Genomic DNA, 22,253 nt, shown 5'->3' on the forward strand with positions numbered 1-22,253 from the left:
TTCGTAACTCACGGTTGATATAGTAAGTTAACATAGTTAAACATTATCTACGGCTGTTTTCAGAATATTATTAAGTCTACCTTTCCAGAATATTATAAGTCCACCTTTTCAGAATATTATTAAAGTTATCTTTTCAAAATGTTATAACTTTTCAAAATATTATTAGGTCTACCTATTAAAAATATTATAGTCTACCTTCTCAGAATATTAATAATATTCTGAAAATAACGTTCTGAAAAGGGTGACTTAATAATATTCTGGAAAGGTGGACTTAATATTTCTGAAAAGGTAGACTTAATAATATTCTGGGAAGGTGGACTTAATAAGTCCAGCTTTTCGGAATATGATCAAGTCTACCTTTCCAGAATATGATAAAGTCTACCTTTTCAGAATACGATCAAGTTTATCCCTCTCAGTATATTATTAAGTCTTCACCCCCCATTATTTTCCTTTCTCCTTCCCATAGACATGACACTGCTTCATTATTGTTCAAGGAAGCGTCTCTCGAAATGTTGCTTTAATTTTTGGTGACTGCTTTTTCGTACATTTTAATAATGCGCTCTGGTGAGTAGTCTCTAAAGTTCAAAATTACACATCCCTTTAGCAAAGCTGATTATATTTATTATTAAAACAGTTTTACCAGACCACTGAGCTGATCATCAGCTCTCACAGGGATGACCCGAAGGATTTGGTTTTATTGATATTTTTTTATACGTATTTTGTCAAATTACAATTTTTCAGAAACTTTGTAATTGGATGAATCTCAAATGTTGTGAAGATTCTAATAAAAATTTCACTGATCAATTGATTTCCAAAACTTGATGGCCGCTGCAGGCCATACTTTGGTAATTCACACATTTAATGTGTAATTAGTTGTCATGATTGTACATTCAGAGCATTTAAGAACAAGGCCTTGTGGATTACTCATTGGATTACCGTGTGGTTTGTTTGTAAGGTGTTTTTACGTAGCATGGAACCAGTGATTATTCAGCAACGTGACCAACGGCTTTACGTGACTTCCGAACCACGACGAGAGTGAACTTCTATCACCAGATATACACATCTCTCACACCTCAATGGAATGCCCGAGAATCGAACTGTCGGCCAACGAGATGGCGCACCAACACCATACCGATGACGTCACTGAGGCGCTTATGCCCGTGTGGTAGACGAGAATGGCCTATTCGGAGGGGTGTCATAGTTACTTGCGTATGCATGTAAAGGAATTCGGTGTCAAAAAGTCACAGGGAAAAATGTCTCATTAATCTTTCATAGGTAGTGACCCCAAGGTTTTGATTTATTGATTTTTTACTCGGTTTGTATCCAACTTTGTGGCGTGTTTAGTTAAAGCCGTTGGTTTTTTTTTCTTTTTTACTCTGTATTTATCCAACTTTGCAAAGGCGTGTTTAGTACAAGGCCGTCGGGGATAACCATAAAAAACATAAACAAAAGACTGTAAACATCACAAAGATGAAGACCCCAAGAAATATTGTGAATTTTCCCCTATGACTTGATTACCGGCCATCATAGATTAATGAGAATTTTTGACCTGTGAATTCTTTTCCTATCCAAAATTGCGACATTTTTCTGTTACTTTTTTTTCGCTGTGACTTTATTTCCAGCTACCATGTCAAGATGAGCTTTTAGCCATTGTTGTTAAATTTTTGTATAGTTCTGCCCGCTGGTTTTCGGAATGATGAAACCTGTAATCCTGTGCCATAGCACCGATTGGATGAGGAACTTGTTGACAGTAAAACTGCCTTATAAATGAATGTCCCAGGACGGCATGTGGAAAACGGAAAAAACGGGTCACTCTTAAATAAACAGACACAAATCTAATAAGTAAAAAATGCCCCGAAGAAGTTTCTTCGGCCGCAATCGAGTTTTCTGTACATCGTATAAGCAAGGCCACCGAAAATAGATTTACCATTCGGTGATCTCGGTATAATACTATATGAACCGCGGTCCATGAAACTTTAACCTCGGCCCGATGGTGGCCTGGTCTGTATCGTTGCCAGACGCACGATTATGGCTATCTTTAACCTTAAATAAAAAATTTAAAAAATACTGAAGCTAGAGGACTGCAATTTGGTATGTTTGATGATTGGGTGGATGATCGACATAACAGTTTGCAGCCCTTTAGCCTCAGCAGTTTTTCAGATCTGAGGCCGGACAGAAAAAAGTGCGAACAGAAAAAAGTGCGACAGAAAAAAGTGCGGACGGTCTAACAGCCTGCACAATATTTTCTTTTGCAGAAGACTGAAAGGAAGAAAATTAGAGGTAAAGCAGAGGGAGGAGGAGGAATAGCAAATGGTTTTAATAGAAAGATGATTGAAGACGATGTTGTGACCAAAATAAGTCCATTTCTTCAAATACGAAAGAAATTGGGCATGCTATTCTAAGCTAATCCCGAACAAAGTCTACGGCTATTCAGAATTTTCAGTTGTAAGCATTATGTAAAAGGCTAGTTTGGCGTAGCCTTCAAAGGCACAGCATTGATAAACATAGAAGGTAAACTGGGTTCATTGCACTTTTCCCTTTAATTGTATGAGGTCCCTAAGGAGGCTATTTTTGGCGCCTGAGCTGATGGGGCTGAGGGTTACTGGCAGCGGTTGTGTAGCCTCATTGAACTTTTCGGTAAAACCAGCCTAATATTTGTAAACAAATAGGGGTATTTAGAGTAATGATGCATTTTACCCCAGAATTGTTAATCTCCTCTTCCTTTATTTATAAATGTTGTATTGCTGTGTAAGAGTTCATTACTTGTTATTGCAGCTGGTGCACACTTTTATGTTTTCATTCTCATTCTTTGTCGGCTTTCTCAGTTTGGTTTTTGGTTATTCTGAAATAAAAGTCAAAAAGTCAATTCCAGTCTGCTTGGTTTTAAAGGACGTCCTACGGTATATGGACATTACATTTGGCGACGAAGATGGACATTACAAGCTGACTTCATATGCGGCAGAAAAGGTAAAACAGTAAATAAATAGGATGAATTCTGGGGAAGTTTAAGAGTTTTGACAGCTCATCCCCATCATTGTAGTTGAAGAGTCTAAGAGATGGTATCAAAAAAAGTATCATTAAGGGTCTCAATATGTTGCTGTTTCAGCTGACAGTTATTATTTAATCGATAAAGTTGAAGCGAGAGATAGTCTTGGGTCATGCAAAACAATGTAGAGCAGAACCACCTGTTGATAGAGAATTAACGCATCATAATCCCACCTTTAGAAAATGAAAGATATACGCCAAATGTGGCAGAGGTAAGATTTCGATGTGACTAATATAATGAATCTCCTTTCCCTATTGCTTTGTGGTTTCCAGAGATGCTAAAGTTACTCTGTTAGACTTGGCAGTAGAGCAAACTTCAAATAAAATGGTCAGGTATTATGTGAACTTTCTACTTCAGCAGATATTTTGCAGTCCCTGCGTTTTGTACTTGGCCAAAATCCACGAGCAGGGCAGCTCTTTGTATGGCCAGTGTATATCCGCTAGCACAGCTTCATGTACAATTAGCATTAAATCAAATGGGTTATGATATAATGTCACCTGTGGTCGTGACATTTTACTGGACAACCGTTACTTCTAGTGTGTGGGTCTATCTGTAGTTTGTATAGGGAGTAATAACAGAATAGAAACCCAGTTTTGTAGTTTTCTGTGAAAGAAAGTCGTTCAGTTGGCTTTGTCTTGTTCGTCAGCCCTTAGATCTTAAGAACTACTGAGGCTAGAGGGCTGCAAATTGGTATATGTTGATCATCCACCATCCAATCATCAAATATAACTCCGTAAGGGGGTGGTGCTTTCAATGCACCTCATGCGGTGCAGTGTAGCATTACTTAAGGTTCTTAGCAGCGTGCCTTCGGCTCCTAGCTGCAACTACTTTCATTCCTTTTACTGAACCTCCTTTCATATTATCTTTCTTCCAGCTTACTTTCCACCCAACAATTGATTCAATAGTGCAACTGCGAGGCTTTCCCTCTATCAACACCTTTCAGACCTTTTCACTGTCAATTTCTATTTCAGCGCTGAACGGCCTTACTTGCCCCAGTGCTTGGCATAATGCCAAAAATCTGTATTAATCGAATTAAGTAATCTTTCTTTGCGTTTCAAAGTGATTTTCACAAGAAGATCGCCTCCGCTCTATCCATGATTATCCGCACTAAAGGGCCCCATACAGTGAACGATTGTCTGAACAATTGTCGTTATCGGTATGGTCTTGACCTGCCACCTCGGTGGCCGCGAGTTCCATTCTCGGGTATTCCTTTGAGGTGTTAGAGATGTGTATTTCTGGTGTTAGAAGTTCACTCTCGACGTGGTTCGCAAGTCACGTAAAGCCGTTGGTCCCGTAGCTGAATAACCACTGGTTCCATGCAACGTAAGTCGCTAGCCATCAACCTGGTCGTAAATGACCCCATACACTTAACGATTGTCTAAGCGACTATCTATATCTTTCTCAAAAACATTGGATATGGCCTTGTCTGAATGCAAAAGTGGGCGGAGTTTCGTGATCTGAACGATCTCAGCGGGAATCTGTCAAGACCAGGTTGCTGGCTCGCGACTTATGTCTCTCATACACAAGTCGTTCAATGTATGTGTTTGTATGCCAATATAACGTTATCGCGCACGTTTCTTATAGAGATGATACCGTGTCTTCCCGAGACAAAATCTTTGTTCAGACTGAAATCAGTGCGGAGATTGTTCATACTGTCTGGATGGTGTGTGTCGATAACTACAATTATTCTGACAACCGTTCAGACAATCGTTCAGTGTAAGGGCCTCTTTAGACTTTATCTCAAAACTGCCTTAATTCCGGATTGGAGCACCTTTTCATCCCCTTCTGACTACTTCATCCCTCCTTGCTGCAGTTGCGTAGCAGCTATAATAATGATTGGTTCAAGTATCCTATTGTCCCCCTAACTCCACTTTTTCACCCCCTGTACACTAACTTCCGGCATTTAAATCAACCTACTCTGCTGATAAATTCCAGTGTCATTGTTATGGCTCACACCAAAAAGCTCTTGTAAATGTATACAACTCCTGATACTCTAAGTCAGTGACATTATTTTGTACAGCAGTATATTAGTTGTAGACAATTTATAATTGATAAGATATAATCGTCTTTTTTGGTATTTGACGGATAGTAAAGTGTGGTAATATTTACCAGATTTTTTTTGTTCCAATTTAATGAACATTATTTTTGTCATTATTAGTCTGATTTCTGTTTGGTGCATGGTATAATATATATATATATATATAGTATATATATATATATATATATATATATATATATATATATATGTGACTGGGAAAAAAGGTGTGGATCTCTTGATATAATACCGCCTTTTCTGTAACTTTTCTCATTGTCCATTAGCCTACCCTGAGGAGAGAGAGAGTTACGGTTCTCTGAAATATAGTACTTACTATATATATTTTGGCGATTTTATGGGCTCCCTTTAATATACATACATACTACATACATGCATACATATATGCATATATATATATATGTATTTATGCATGTATATGCCTATATGCGCTCATAAAGTCTTAGGCCACAAATATCATTAAATATCGAATTCACTAGACCTAATGAATAACTTGCACCCGAATGGAAATATATAAATATATGTGAATATGTATTATGTGTGTGTGAGCGCGCATGCGAGTGGTTGTGTTTAGATTGCGCGCCATTGTTCGCAAAAGTGACGTTTATCATTCTGATCTTTTCCAGATGTGGTGATGAGGGAGAAAAAGGGAGGAGCGCTAAGCAAAGTCCAAAAGCTCAAAAGACGCATATCACATAGTTTTGGAAAATTAGGTGAGTAATAAAAAAAGAAAGGCCTTTTCCTCTTTGCTGGTGTCATCTCTTAGATGGACGCCTTTTAGAAGCTTTCGGTAGGAATACCAGGTGACACAACCAAACGCAGGCAAATGCGTTTGTAGCACTTGACAGTTGAATACATAACTTGATTGAAATTGTGTTAACGCTCCCCTCGTCAGGAAAAAAAAATTTCTTTTTATAAAAACTTTTTAAAATTTGTTTTTTTGTTCATGTTGCTTCATATGTCAAACATTCGTTAGGTTATATGACCTTGAAACGTACGATGTAAATGACACTTCGTTTCAAATACACCTTTCTTCGTTTGTGCTTCAGTCATTAGACTTTGAGAAACCATAAATTCACCATTAACTAATAAACATTTCCCTTCTCTGTACTCTCTGTTAATTATTTACGTTTGAATTTATGCTGCTAAGAATATGGAATTTAAGCCCATTTAATTAGAAGAATGTGAACCTTGGAAATTCTTCACCAGACCTGAGAACCAGACACCTAATGGATCTTACTCATGTTATTCTGTGACGGATTGAATTAAAGGGTTATTGTTACCTCTTCGAACATATTTCTTTCAATTCCATAAGCTTGAAAATTGACTCTTGACAAGTATTGTCTGCTCCTACACAACCCTCGTTCTTCAGATAGCTTTAGCCCCCAAAGCTAGACCTATGCCACGAACGAAGGTTTGATTGTGGCAAAAATACAGATCACTAAATATTTGCTATTACAGCTTGATTCGTCCATTTAGTAGTTGTGTTCCAGTTGTATATAGCCAGGTCGTGATTCGCTCAGGCTCGCGTTAAGCTATTTTGTTTAATATTTATTTAGGAGAGTTAACGTAGTGACCACGTAATAAAAAGATAGAGAAAATGAGACTGGGGCTGTTAGTTCTTATTTTAGACATTTATGCATTTATTTGATCATGAAATCCCTGTTATACAAAAAATGATGGTAACCGTAATTTTTATAGCTACACAAGTTAAAAGCTAATAAGTAAGGATAGGCAGGTATGTTTTCACCTGTAAACCGTTTTTCCTAAGATAACTTTGCTTTCCAGGAGAGTTTAAAAAGAGGAAACTTTTTTATGCTTTAAATCAGCAAAATTAGCAATTTCCTTGCCATTCTTAATTGCAAATACTATATAGTTCTTCAAGTATAGGAAAAGGATATTAAAATCTTTCACTTCGAACATTTCTGTCATGCCAGTGGACCAGCGTCGCTTGTTATTAAATCATAAATTGTTTTCACCAAACTGTCCTGTTCTACCATCTGTGGTAACCCTCTCACTTCACTTTCAAAAAAATTCTTTATTCACACTGTGTTAACCCTCGTACTTTATTTTTATGAAATTTCTTGATTTACTCTTGTGTTAACTAACCCTCTCGCAAGGTTTTCGTAAAGTTGCTTTATTTACTCTGTTAATTTTCTCGCATCATTTTCGTAAACTTACTGTTAACTCTGTGTTAACTCTCTTACCTCATTTTCATAAAATTGCTCTTATTTACTGTGTTAATCCTCTCACTTCATTTTCACAACTGTTTTAGTTACTTTGTGTTAACCATCTTACTTCATTTTCATAATATTCCATTATTTACTCTGTGTAGCCCTTTTCTTCATTTTCATGAAATTGTTTTATTTACTCTGTGTTAGCCCTCTTGCTTCTTTTTCATAAAATTGTTCTATTCACTCTGTGTTAGCCCTCTTCTTTTTCATAAAACTGCTTTATTTATTCTGTGTTAACCCTCGTGTTTTTTTTTAAATAAAATTGCTCTATTTACTCTGGGTTAGTCATCTTACTTCTTTTTCATAAAATTGCTTTATTTAATATGTTAACCTTCTTGTTGTTTTTAACAAAATAGCTCTAGTTACTCTGTGTTAACCTTCTTACTTCTTTTTTACAAAATTGCTTTATTTATTCTGTGGTAACCCTCTTGTTTTTTCAAATAAAATTGCTCTATTTACTCTGTGATAAGTGATAACCCTCTTGTTTCTTTAGAATAAAATTGCTGTATTCTCTCTGTGTTACCCCTCTTGCTTCATTTTCTTAAAATTGCTCTATTTATTCTGTGATAACCCTCTTGTTTTTTTTTTTAAATAAGATTGCTCTGTTTACTTTATTTTAACCCACTTGTTTTATTTTATATAAAATTGCTCTTTACTCTGTGTTAACCATCTTGCTTCATTTTCATAAAATTGCTCTATTTACTCTGTGTTAACACTCCTGTTTTTTACCATAAAATTGCTCTATTTACTCTGTGTTAACCCTCTTGCTTCTTTTTCATGAAATTGCTTTATTTAATCTGTGTTAACCCTCTTGCTAGTTTTCATAAAATTCTCTTATTTAATATGTTAGCCCTCTTGCTAGTTTTTCATAAAATTGCTCTATTTACTCTGTGTTAACCCTCTTATTTTATTTTCATAAAATTGCTCTATTTACACTGTGTTAGCTCTCCTACTTCATTTTCGTAACATTGCCCTATTTACTCTTTGTTAACCCTCTTACTTCATTTTCATGAAATTACTCTATTTACTCTGTGTTAACCCTCTTGCTTGTTTTTTGTAAAATTGTTTCATTTACTCTTTGTTAACCCTCTTACTTCATCATAATAAAGTTGTTTTATATTTATTGTGTTGACACTCTTACCTCATTTTCACAAAAACTTTATTCACTATATTAACTCTTTCACTTCTCATTTAATCCTTTTAGCAGCCACACTCGACTTTACTGAAGATTTACTCATTTAACAATTCCTTCCTATGAATATCCAGGGTTTTACCTCCCCCCAACACTATTATGTTATTATGTGGTCCATAATTTATGCAGAGCTTCTAATTATAACTTTGTCTCTCCTATTTCCTCATTCACTTCTTTCATCTGGCTCCCAGTCGATCTATTTGGTTATCGTTTGCTTTCTTAATATTTACTGTTATTAGCTTTCTCTTTCCGTTCATTCAGTTCTTACTTTTTTCTTATCCAGCGCTTGTCTCTAAATTGTTTGCATTAATAATTTCAACTCGTACCTTTCTGATTAACACTTCTGTCACTGTACCTTTGCTTCAGCCTAAAAGTGAACACATCTCTTCTCAGTGGAACCATCGTCTTGCTTTTCCATCTTTTTTTATATTAGCCCGTTATCTAACTGTGGCCATTCATCAAATGTTCTTTTACAAGTGTGTTTATATATATATATATATATATATATATATATATATATATATGATATATATATATATCACATCCACAGATGAAAAATAAGAGACTGGGTATAGGTCCTGACTGGTTTCGACGTTATTTCCAAGCCATTGACTTGGAAATAGAATCGAAACCAGGGAGGACCTATACCCCGTCTCTTATTTTTCACCGGTGGATATGTGTGATAAATGAATCACGTCCTCAAGTGATTATAATCATATATATATTTAATTATGTATACTCACTCACACACACACACACACACACACACACACACACACACATATATATAATATATATATATATATGATATATATATATATTAATAATATGTATATATATATATAACACATAGATTTATATATATACATATATATATATATAATAAGGTATTATATATTATATATATATTATTATAATTTAATATATATATATATGTATTAATAATTAAACATATATAATATATATATATATATAATATATATAATATATGTATGTATGTATGTATGTAGATTCTACTGGTCACTTTTTATCATACTACTAGCTGTACCTGCCCATGTGTTGCTGTGGCTCAGTCTGGTTAAATGGAAAAGAAAGAAAAGAGAAAACTCCTTTCTCTTACTCTCTTTCTGTCTCCAACCATCACTGTCTCTTTCCTTCTTTCTTCTCACTAACACCAACTCTCTCTCTCTCTCTCTCTCTCGTAGTAGCTATCTTGCTTGGTGAGACGTTCCCACGCGAAGTCAGATTAATCAACAGATATCACAAGTTTAACATACGTCTAGAATTTGAGAAATATCTAGAAGTGTTCGTGAACTATCGGTGATAAGATTAGTGTGACAATAGTAGGATAAAGCGTATTCTAAGTTAGTTTATCAAGTGAAATACTGTAAATCAGAACAAGATGGCAGTAAGTTCCAACTGCGGGAAAAAATGGCGAAATTTAGATTGCTTGGCAGATTCGCAATATGATGAGGTAGCAGGAAGGGAACTGGCATTTCTCATTATGAGATCAGCAACAGTCCTAACCAAATAGATACAAAAGCATTCATAGATATATTAGAAGGATATAGTCCTTCAAACTGGAACAAATCAACTGAAAACATCTTGAAAATAATTGAAGAAGTTCCAAATAAAATCCAAGTGGTCAAGAGACTCATAAAGAAAATATACATAAACCAACATATTCCGACAAAGAAAATGAATAAGGTGAACCTTGTGAATATCCTAATTGATGCATTAGGAAAAAGATTGCCAAAAGCATGCAAACTGTGTAAGGTGTGGTATAGCTTAGTTAATCCAAAAAACCTAATCAGAAAATGTGCTGCATGCAACATTCCGACCCATCCACAATGTGCTGAGGTAATGCAAGATATGAGAAAAGATACAAGAATATTTTGCTCAACATGTCTATCATGGATAGACAATGTTATTAAATCAAGATTGAATGTACAAATAGTTGAGGATGAAGAAGAAGAGGAAGAGGAAGAAGAAGAAGAGGAAAACGGAAGAAAAGTAAACAAAACTGAAATGACAGAAAAAAATAAGGAAAACAAAGAACAAGATAAAAGTATGGATGCAGAGATACTCATTGATACTACATATGAGGCAATAAAGCAGCATACCTATGAAGAAATAAATTACGATATGACAACACAAAAGAAAATCCCGAAGAGGCTCTACCCAGATCTACACAATGACGGGAAAGAGGAAAAAATAGACAAAAAAGACAAAGTCTGCAACCTTTTGAAAAGAGGGAATTGCAGATTTGGAGAAAGATGTTACTATAAACATCCTAAGGTATGTCACAACTATGAAATATATGGTAAATGTGCATACCTAGATGGCTATGAGGATGATTGCAGAGATCTGCATCCAAAAAATATGCAAAAACCTAAAAGAAGGAAAAGGATGAAGTTCGACAAAAAATGAAAATATATGCACCCTGTAGCCATGAATCATAATCAAATAAATAATCAATCAAGTAATAAAATCCAAAATAAGAAAGAAACAAATAAAGAGAGGAATAAAGAATATCAGGTAAAAGAAAAAAAGCAAGCCATCAACGAGATAATAACTGTATTTATTATGCAAGAGGATATTGCAGATACAGAGAAAATTGCAGATTCAGACACAAAATGAATAATTTAGATGAAGGAAGATCAAATATGGAAAAGTTGGATTTTTTAATGTCAGAATTTCTGGAAATGAAAAAAAGAACAACATACCAGAACAGGAAAGAGACATGGGAAAATCCTTATTATTACCAATATTAAATGAAGGAGAAAACACGCAAACCGTCATAGTGATGAATGTGCAGGGTTTAGTTACGCGTAACTCAAAAAGAACAATAGAGTACTTAGAAGAACTAACCCAAACTGAAAAGAAAATAGATATAATGAATATAAGTGAAACGTGGTATTCGCAAGAGACTGGGAATGATGATCAAATATAAGGGTTCCAAACATATAGATCAGATAGAAAAAATAGGAATCAAGGGGGAACCGCAATATATGGGAAAGACAAAAAACAAGGAAAAATATATGAGAAATATAGTAACTCAGAATGTGAACTAATAGTGGTAGAATTTGAATTTGAATCTGAAAAATTAATGAACATAGTAATATATAGACCTCCTAATACTAAAGAGTTTGACTTAATAATAGAAAAATTGGATGATATATGTAGAAATCACAAGGACTGGACTATTCTCCTATCTGGAGACTTCAACTTTCCTTTCGTAGACTGGAAAGAACGAATAGGAGATTGTGGTTGTACTTATACATATAAAAAAAGAGAGTAATAGTAGTGCAGAAGATAAGAGGCAATTCGAAAAGCTATTAGATATGCTACTAGAATACAACATTCAACAAATAAATCACCTGCCAACAAGAAAGGAAAATGCTTTAGACCTAGTATTTGTGAACGAGATGAATTATGTTAAAGAAATAATAGCTTATAATGCGAGTATTTCAGACCATAATGTCATAGAATTAGCAGTCCATTCCAAAGCAAGTGAAAACAGAGATAAGCAAGAAATGAAAAAGTGGGAAGGATATGGAAAATACAACTTCTACAGTAAAAATATAAAATGGTCTGAAATAAATGAAGAATTAAACAAAGATTGGGATAACATTTTCGTAAGTGATGACATAAGGGTAAATACGGAGATATTATATAAGATATTAGAGAAAATAGTGGATAGATATATACCGAAGAAGAAAAGTAAACATCAGTCATGCATACCAAGAGACAGAAGGATCTTGTTCCAGAAAATCAGTAAGTGGAAAAAAGGTCTTGCAAAAGAAAAAAATGCATGGAAAGTTATAGAACTAAAAAGTAAGATAGAAAATGCAGAACAAAAGATTATACAATCAAAAGAAAATGAAAAACGGGACTTGGAAGAAAAAACCCTAATAAATATCAAGCAAAACCCAAAACTATTATACACATACGCGAAAAAGATGAATAAAAGAAGAATAGAAATAGGCCCTCTAAGAATTGAAGGGAGATTAACGAATGAAAAAAAGGAAATTTGCAACATATTGGCAGAACGATATAAGAGAGAATTCACCCCTAGAATAGATAATGAAGATAATGATATAGAAGTAAGGGACGAAAATAGTGAATATTTAGCTGACATAGATATTAATGAAGCTGATATTGTGCAGGCAATTAATGAAATTAAAAATGGAGCTGCAGCAGGGCCTGATGGAGTTCCTGCTATTTTGTTAAAGAAAGTAGTTCATTCTATCGCAAAGCCACTTGCAATATTATTAAGACAAAGTGTAGATACAGGCAAGATTTATGATGAGCACAAATTAGCATATATTACCCCTACTTTCAAATGTGGATCAAGACTAGAGGCAAGTAATTATAGGCCTGTGAGTCTAACATCACATATTATGAAAGTGTATGAAAGGGTAATGAAGAAAAATATTATGAAACATTTAATAAAAAATAATTTGTTTAATATAGGACAACATGGTTTCGTACCCGGAAAAAGTACACAAACCCAACTGTTAGTCCACCGTGAGAACATATTCAAAAATATGAAAAGCGGAAATGAAACAGATGTGGTTTATCTAGACTTTGCAAAAGCTTTTGACAAGGTAGACCATAATATATTAGTGAAGAAAATTAGAAAACACAATATCGTGGATAAAGTAGGAAGATGGTTAAAAGAATTTTTACACAACAGAAAACAGATAGTTATTGCAAACGATGAGAAATCGGATGAAGCCAAGGTAATATCCGGTGTGCCACAAGGTACGGTGTTAGCTGCAATACTGTTTGTTATTATGATTGAAGACATAGACAGTAATGTTAAGGATTCGGTAGTGAGTAGTTTCGCTGATGACACAAGAATAAGTAGAGAAATTACTTGTGATGAAGATAGGAACGCTCTACAAAGAGACCTTAACAAAGTATATGATTGGGCAGAGGTAAATAGGATGGTATTTAACTCTGATAAATTTGAATCAGTAAATTATGGAGACAGAGAAGGAAAGCTATATGCATATAGGGGACCTAATAATGAGACAATCACAAATAAGGAAGCAGTTAAAGACCTTGGTGTGATGATGAATAGGAACATGTTATGCAATGATCAAATAGCAATTCTATTGGCAAAATGTAAAGCAAAAATGGGAATGTTGTTACGGCACTTCAAAACAAGAAAAGCTGAACACATGATTATGCTTTATAAAACATATGTTCGTATATTGCAATATGATATGGTACCCACACTATCAAAAAGATATTGCACAAATAGAGAGTGTACAAAGGTCCTTTACAGCTAGAATAGAAGAAGTTAAGGACCTTGACTACTGGGAAAGACTACAATCCTTAAAATTATATAGTCTAGAAAGGAGAAGAGAACGCTACATGATAATTCAGGCATGGAAACAGATAGAAGGAATAGCAGAAAACATCATAGAACTAAAAATATCAGAAAGAGCAAGCAGAGGTAGATTAATAGTGCCCAAAACTATACCAGGAAAAATAAGGAAAGCACACAGGACATTAATCCACTACGCACCAGCATCGATAATGCAGCGTCTATTCAATGCGTTGCCAGCTCATCTGAGGAATATATCAGGAGTGAGCGTAGAGGTGTTTAAGAATAAGCTCAACAAATATCTCAGCTGCATCCCAGACCATCCAAGATTGGAAGATGGAAAATATACCGGAAGATGTACTAGCAACTCTCTGGTAGACATTAGAGGTGCCTCACACTGAGGGACCTGGGGCAACCCGAACAAAATGTAAGGTCTGTAAGGTAAGGTCTCTCTCTCTCAAACAACCATTCTTCTCTGTCTCTCTCACTCACTTTTTCCATCTTTCTCTTACCTAACACCCCCTCTACTCTCTTGCTCTCTCTTCCTCTCCCTCTCACTCCCTTCTCTTACTATCTCTTTCTCTTTCCAACAATCACAGTCTCTTTCCCTCTTTCTTCTCACTAATTACCAACACTCTGTCTTTTTTCCCTTTTCTTCTCTCTAACACACAGTCTACTCTCTCTCACTTCCTCTCCCTCTCATTCTTTCTCTGTCAACCCCCTTCTCAAACTCCACCCTCTTTGATGTCATTGATGTTTACCCTATAGTATTCTTTTCCAAATGATAAGTCATATGCATACAGAAATTATGTATGATAAATTTGTAAAGTAACTAAGTCTACGGGCATAACCAGCCCCATTTCACAGGCAGAACCAGCTCTGTTTCAGGGAATCTCTTCTCGCCCCCCACTCCCTTGAGAGGGGGGGGGGGGGGGGGAGTAGGATGAAACCCCATTATAAAAACAAAATGTCGTGCCGAAATTTCAAAGCAATCGGTGAAGAAATTTTGGAGATTTAAGATTTTGAACAAAGGAACATTTACATTTTTATTTATATAGATGTAAGAGTTCATTGTGGCTATTACAATTACATACATACATACACACACACATATATATATATATATATATATATATATATATATATATATATATATATATATATATATATGTGTGTGTGTGTGTGTGTGTGTGTGTATTGTTATAAACTGCTCGTCCCCTCCTTGAAAATGTATTTATGTGACTTCCTATCACTCCTGAAAAGGCCTTGACTGGAGGGTCGAGAGTTATGACAAACAAAAAATCTGCGGCTGAAGGCCGATATTACTGAAAAGGAGGAATTAACATAAACTCTGGACTTTAGTTTAAATGAACTATATTTAAATCTAGATGATGTGTAGGTCCAGATATCAATGGAAGGTGGTTGATGGCAGGTCCACCAGAAACACGTGGTTGGGAAATGACCCAGACCCAGAGAATTGATTTGCACAAAGCGGGTTATGTAATTGTAAGCGTCGTAACCAAGGGTTCCCAGTATATATTTCTCTCACAATCAGGCACGATCTTTGTCTGCAAAAATATTACATTCTAGCATCAGTGCTAAGGTGATGGACACGTGGGAAAACATCATACATTACTTGCTCTTAGCATTGCATATTAAAGCTCACTCAAGGGAGCATAAATGACTGGGAGCTTATACAGAAAGGAATGCTGCATTGTGTGATTAACTTGGGGGATGTTCAATATCATTACTAGCACCTCAAAGGGAATTAATCACCTCATTGAGCCAAAATTGGGGAGTGAGAAGCTGAACCAAGAAGGGGGGAAAGTTGCCTTGGAAGGGTGAAACGCAATACAGGTAAAAGGCAAAAACGATTCACTGACTGCACTAGAAATCCTTGGTTTTGTTGTCTTCTCATCTGCTGACATTTCTATGCACTATGGACGGTATAAGAAAACGTGGGATCCCCAGAGGAAGCAGGGGAGCTAAAGGAGGGAAAGGGAGCTCTGCAGGTGAGAGGCATCTGAGTTATGAGATGCGTCTGGGAAATCTGATAAAGTTCTGAGAGAGAGCTGCTGTGGCCCTGTCCATTTAAAATCTTAGCCCAGAGAAGCTCCTCCCCATTCAGGACACCTGTGGTGATTGATTCCAAAATAGCCAATAGGAATAAAGAGGGGTTTAGAGAGAATGGAGGCTTTCAGTTCATAGGGGTAACTTGAGAACCTATAAAATTGTTTATAGGGTAGTATTACTTTTACTTGTATATATATATATATATATATATATATATATATATATATACATATATATATATAATATATATATATATATAGTATATTATTAGCATTTATATATAAGTATATCTATATTATATATATATATATATATATATATATATGTATATATATATATATATATATATATATATATATATATATATATAGTATATATATATATATATATAGTATATATATATATATATATATATATATATATATAGATATATATATATATAATGAAACCTCTTTGGATTCCAACAGACCAGCTCTTGATTCCAAAGTATTCCTGCCAATTATAAGATCTCCTCTGGCCACCAACCTTTACATTTAAATCAACTAGCACAGCCATCCTTTCTCATTCTCCAAGAATGTAAATACATTTATATCCGGTAAGCCTTGTGGAAATGTGTTCAGAAGGCGACTTGATTGTTGATTGTAAGTGGCTTGAAAGGAAAAATTATTACTTATAATAAGTTTGATAAGAATGAGATGAGAAGAGTTTGATGAGAAAATGGATGAAATATGCTCATTAGTGAAAGACATTGAAGGGGATGAGGTGTTCGCGGAGTATGCAAATTTTAAGGGTGTCTTCATCGCACCAGAAGCAAATATTTGCAGGTAAAGGAAGACAAATGATGCATGTAAGTGAAATAGGAGGCAGTCTAAAGTTCATCTGCGAGACAAAAGAGATCATGTAACTCTACACAAGAGAATCATTAATGCAGTCAAGGACGCACTGAATGGAAAACGGTCGGGTATGTTAAACACAGCGTTCAATCTGAGCAAAAGGCTTAGAAAACACTGAGCCAATCTTCAAGGAAATGAACGCGGGAGGAAAGGTAAATAAGCAGATTGCCATTATGATTAAAGGCGCAAATGGAGAGATGCTGTCTGGGGAGGGGGGCGGGAAAGCAAGGCAAATGTCAGATGAGTGAGGATTTTAAAGGGATGCTGCTGCATAGAGGCCATATTAGCGAGACGGTGTTGAGTGATGCAAGAATGCACGTGGATATGACTGTTTGCTATGCAGGAAGAGTACCTGAAGGATTGAAGAATGGAACAGTGGAATCGATTGGTTAACACGGAGGCTTCAGGTATGCTAGGCAGAGGATTCTCAAAAGGAATGGATGAGATGAATAACTGTTCTCTTCTATGGATGTGTACCACTTGGTAAAAGTGACAAAAAAATTGTAAGTTCATAACATTTCTTGGTAGACCTGGAAAAGGGAATGATGCAGTTTTGGTTGGGAAAGCAAGATGGGTTGTGTAACGGTGTGTTCGCACTGCAGGAAAATAGTATGTCATATATACACTTCATCAGCTTGACACACACACACACACACACACACACACATATCACCAACAGGGTGAATGCAAGTCAGTGACTTGGATAGTAATCTTTCCTAGTGCTTTATTTGCCAGATTCGTTCTACATAGATGGTGGTTGTTTGCTTTCTACCTGCTTGTGATATGCATACGATGAGTTGTAGTCCTGTGCTTAGGATGTGTTTTACTGTAGTCTGATCACACCCTAAGATTTGTTGAAGTAGGAGAGCCTGAATGTAAACAAGGAAAAGCTTGTAGGTCATATGTTTATTATGAATTCTTCATGTGAGTGAGTGGCTTGACGCTTCAGAGCAAAGAGGAACAATGTAGAACGCCTGAATCAAGAAAAACATCTGACAGAATTGATAGTGGTAATTAAAAAATTGACAATGAGGGGCTATTGCTGTGTTATGTGGGTATGAAACTTCTCCGTGGATGAACTTGTACCAGGAATCAGAGACTGAGTAGTCAATCGATATTCAAAGTAGAAGGCTGAATAGTGTATGGTGTAGGAGGCAGAAATGGAATTATTGTCAGAGGAGTGTAAAGATGAAATACAATAATATAGTTCGTAGGATAAGTAACTAAAGGTTAAAAGAGTTACCTGCAAAGTCTTGCTTTCAGAAACTCAAGCAGGGAATGTTAATTGTCAGTTGAAGGTCACCAAATTTAGAAGATTTCACATATTCAATGACCAGAAATTCAAGGTGTAGTTATGACAGACGAGGACAGTTTTAGGGAAGTAAGTTTCGAGTTGCAACACAAAATTTCGGATTCAAATTGCCATAGTCTTCATAGGCCATATCCCATTTTTGGCAGAGCGCATGGCAAAGAAAATTGTTGAAAAAAAAAGATGGTCTTCAGTCGTGCGTCCCACGTTCCTACTAGTTCCTACCAGTTTCTAATAGTCCTTACGTATATATCCTGGTCGGAGAATTCTTTTATGTAAAAGAGGGAGAAATGTTGCTATATCCCGGACAGATGTGAATAGAGCAAAATCATGAGTTAGTTTTGTGGCAAAATGTGGAAAGTATGAATGGTAATCATATGTTAAAGTGCTTGACGTATGTATGTACGGTGGACTATATGGAAATTGTGATGTGACGTGTATGTTTTACAGTGGAATTTACGGAAATTATGATGTGGCAACTTGATTTAGAAAGGTCACAGAGTATTCAGAGTATCCTGTCTACCACTGTAGCCTAGGTGTGTATGGTATGTGTGCGTCATTATAAAAAGAGCATTTTGCAGTCCCATAGTAAGGTACAATAAAATTTTTTTAACAAGTTCTGAAGACCTTGGTTAGGTTAACATCATAAACCTCTCTCTCTCTCCCAAAATACAGAACACTGCACTCTGCACCTACATTTGTTTTTATGTGGGAATGACAACAATAATAATTAATGCTCCTTTCTCGTTTTATTAAGTCTTATATTTTTTTTTATATTTTAATTACTTCTTTTTTTTAATGCCAGCATAACTAATACTCATTTCTTGTTCTATTACGTCTCGTTTGTTCTTTTTATTGTTTACTTATTTTTTTGAGTGCCAATAAAACTAATGCTCCTTTCTCTTGCTATTACGTCTCGTTGTGTGTGTGTGTGTGTGTTTTTAGCGAGAGAGAAAAACCCAATAGTAGTAAGATCGTATCATGCCTTATAAAGTTGAACGAGCCTTTCTGTTGTATTCATTTCACGAAGATGCCATATACGTATTACACTGTTACAACTACTAGTATCATATGAATCAATACATTCATTCTATATTATATATATATATATATATATATATATATATATATATATATATATATATATATATATATACTGATATATATATATTGTATATATATATATATGTATATATATATATAGTATATATATATATATATATATATATATATATATATATATATATATATATATATTATGATATATATATATATATATATATAGAATATATATATATGTATATATATTATATATATATATATATATATATATATATATATATATATATATATATAGAAGTCACTGAGGAGGACGTACAAAGACACTGTGCATTAAATTTGAGTTTATTAAAACCTTGGAAGTCCTCTGGTTGTTTTTAAAGAAGTGATAAATCAGATATGTTCTTGAAAGCTAAGTCTACGTTTCTTATGCTTCAATTTACTTTTGTTTTTCCCCACAGGTGAGGAAACGGGTTAAAGAAAAGCAATATAACCAACGAACCTGAGGTAGAGAGTAAGTACGGTGATGAATCTCCTTTCCTACATTTGCAATTCATGAAGACTTTGCGTACTTTATGCGTACTATATATATATATATATATATATATATATATATATGTATATATATATATATATATATATATATATATATGTTATATATGTATATATATATATATATATATATATATATATATATATATATATATATTATATTACGAAAAGGACCTCATTCACACTGGATGGTATCTAGCGGAGTTATTTATTAAAAAACGTTACAAGCTCTCAAGGGCAACTAGTCGTCAATTATCAAGTGTCCAAGGTTTCATGGGTACTTGATAATGAAGACTCTATCCTGGAAGGCTTGTAACGATTTTGAATAAATAACTCCGCTAGATACCATCCAGTGTGAATGAGGTCCTTTTCGCAATATATAAAGGTGAATTTCACCTAATGCAGCACCCTATTCGGCCTTTGTATTGCAAAAAATTCAAAGAAATAAAATACCAGGTTAAGGGGTTTTGAATGTGCATAAATGTGGAGCAGAAGCGAAGAAACGTATGACATGTGCTTTGCGTAGAACGAGTGGAATCTAGATTTTTTGGGTATTTAACGAGGCAAAGGTGAGAGGGCAGTACGTGCGTGCGTGCAGGGTGGCGAGGAGAAAGATTGATTGTCTGGAGGGCTGAAAAGTGTGCAGCTATGGGGAAGGGTAAATAATACAATTGTATAAGTTCAAGGGTTCTACAGATAAGAGCGAACGTGACAGGTAAAGAATGAAGGTGAACGAGAACATTGTGGGGGTAATCTGAATCTCTGTCCAGGAGGGTTTTGAGAGCTTGAAAGGGCGTTGTGGTAGGTCACCAGACTCCAAAGCAAGGTAGCAGAGAAAGAAATGGAATGTTAGGTAGATAATGCCATTTCTAGAGGGAATCTAATGGAAATACTTTTGGAAGGTGATATGATTGATTGAAATTTATGGTTTCCAAAAGAAATAATCATAAGTATACTTGGGAAAAAGAAGATAGTGAAAAGAGTTTGCAGTATTACGATGGAAGAGGTAGTTAGTGGTGACAAGACTGACTAAAGAGAAAACTAGTGACTATGGTAGGAGTTATTTCAATTTACGGAAACTATTTTAGGAATATGTAGAATGATTTTTGGGACTTAACATCTTAACTTCTAAGAAAATGTGTAGTGTATAGACACGTGTGAAGACATGAAGGCAGTTGATGTATTGGAAAATAGACAGGTGTTATAGACATGAGGAACGAATGGAGAATGTGAATGAAAGGGGGGATGAAGGGATAATGTGAAAATGAAAATAAAAATGTGGAAGGCAGGGATGGATTACCGTATGTTGTAGTGGTTAACTTAGTGTTAAGCTAAGTTTCATCTTATATTTTGTATTAGGGCTATGGAAAATATTGGTCGAGACTCGAGTAAAACGTATTTGGAGAAGAACACAAGTGTTTTATATGTGAATTCTTCGGAGCGCTCTGGCGATTGACGTTTAAACCAAACTATCTTATTCGATTAAAGGTAAACAAGTCCTCAAGCATTTTCAAGCACAAATATGCCCTTCTAAGTGCTCATGAATGAGCAGTAACCAACATATGATCCTATGACAATGTTTAGTGATATGCGTGAACCAATGACTTTGCATATAATCAAAGTAAACTACATGCAAACATATGCAAGTATAGTGGGAAGATACAGTTACCAGCAACAACATCAAAAGATAACTTATAAAAGATATCATACAAGTCTTCTTCTTTCGACCTTATTAGTCCCACTACAGCAGCGTCGGGCGCTCAAGTCAACCAAAAGATATCATACAAGTATGGATGGCTATGGTAGATTCACATCAGCCGTGCATTTGATGTCTTGGCCAGTCCGTTACGACGCTCCTGATTGCCTGTTGATAAGCCAATGACAGGGCTGGCAACTCTCAGTCTCTCTAGAGAGTTCGTATAGGCAAGATGTATATTCTAACTTTCCTGAGGGATGCTTTTGAAAGACGTACCCCTCAGGAGAGGTGAATCATACATCTCGAGAGAGACAGTTTCCAGCCCCGTGATTGGCTTATCAACAGCCAATCAGGAGCGTCGTAAGGGACTGGCCTAGGCATCAGATGTACCGGTGATGTGAATCTTCTACAGTAATAGGTCATGAAGGGGCAGGTGGTACAATCAAAACTTCAGCAGTGGTTCTCCTCGAACTCATTCCACTAATCAAACAAAATCCACAGGAAATATTAGACTTGGCAAGAGTCAGTAAATACGGAATGAGTGGAAGTCTTGCTTCACATAATCCAATCAGATTCGAAATTACTAAGAAGAAAAAAAATGAGAGCTTAAAGGAAGTGATGCCAAAGAAAGCTCAACTCTGCCATCAGTCGCGGAAAGTCCGGAGCTGAGAAAGAAAAGTGGAAGGAAGAGTATCATAAAAAGAGTTTTACTGATCATCACTGTCGATATTTACAAATACGTTAACTAACCGAAAACCGTTAATTGAACTTAAAGTATGGATTCAATAAAAATGATGTATATGAACAA

General features: G+C 35.3%; 1 protein-coding gene across 15 annotated transcripts in view; it reads left to right on the forward strand.

Moving 5' to 3' along the window:
* LOC135221971 (cyclin-dependent kinase 14-like) overlaps positions 1-22,253 on the forward strand; it is a 237,740-nt gene that overhangs the window by 79,534 nt on the left and 135,953 nt on the right. For 10 of the 15 annotated variants that reach the window (XM_064260040.1, XM_064260041.1, XM_064260043.1 and 7 more), the window contains exon 3: positions 5,726-5,812. In XM_064260040.1, the coding sequence (XP_064116110.1) occupies positions 5,726-5,812 (87 nt within the window). Of the gene's footprint in view, positions 1-5,723; positions 5,813-19,658; positions 19,712-22,253 lie in introns of those variants that run through there. The other 5 variants (XM_064260051.1, XM_064260052.1, XM_064260055.1 and 2 more) reach the window with 3 other exon arrangements.

The sequence above is a fragment of the Macrobrachium nipponense genome, chromosome 3, assembly GCF_015104395.2.
Source record: "Macrobrachium nipponense isolate FS-2020 chromosome 3, ASM1510439v2, whole genome shotgun sequence".
NCBI classification, from domain to species: Eukaryota; Metazoa; Arthropoda; class Malacostraca; order Decapoda; family Palaemonidae; genus Macrobrachium; species Macrobrachium nipponense.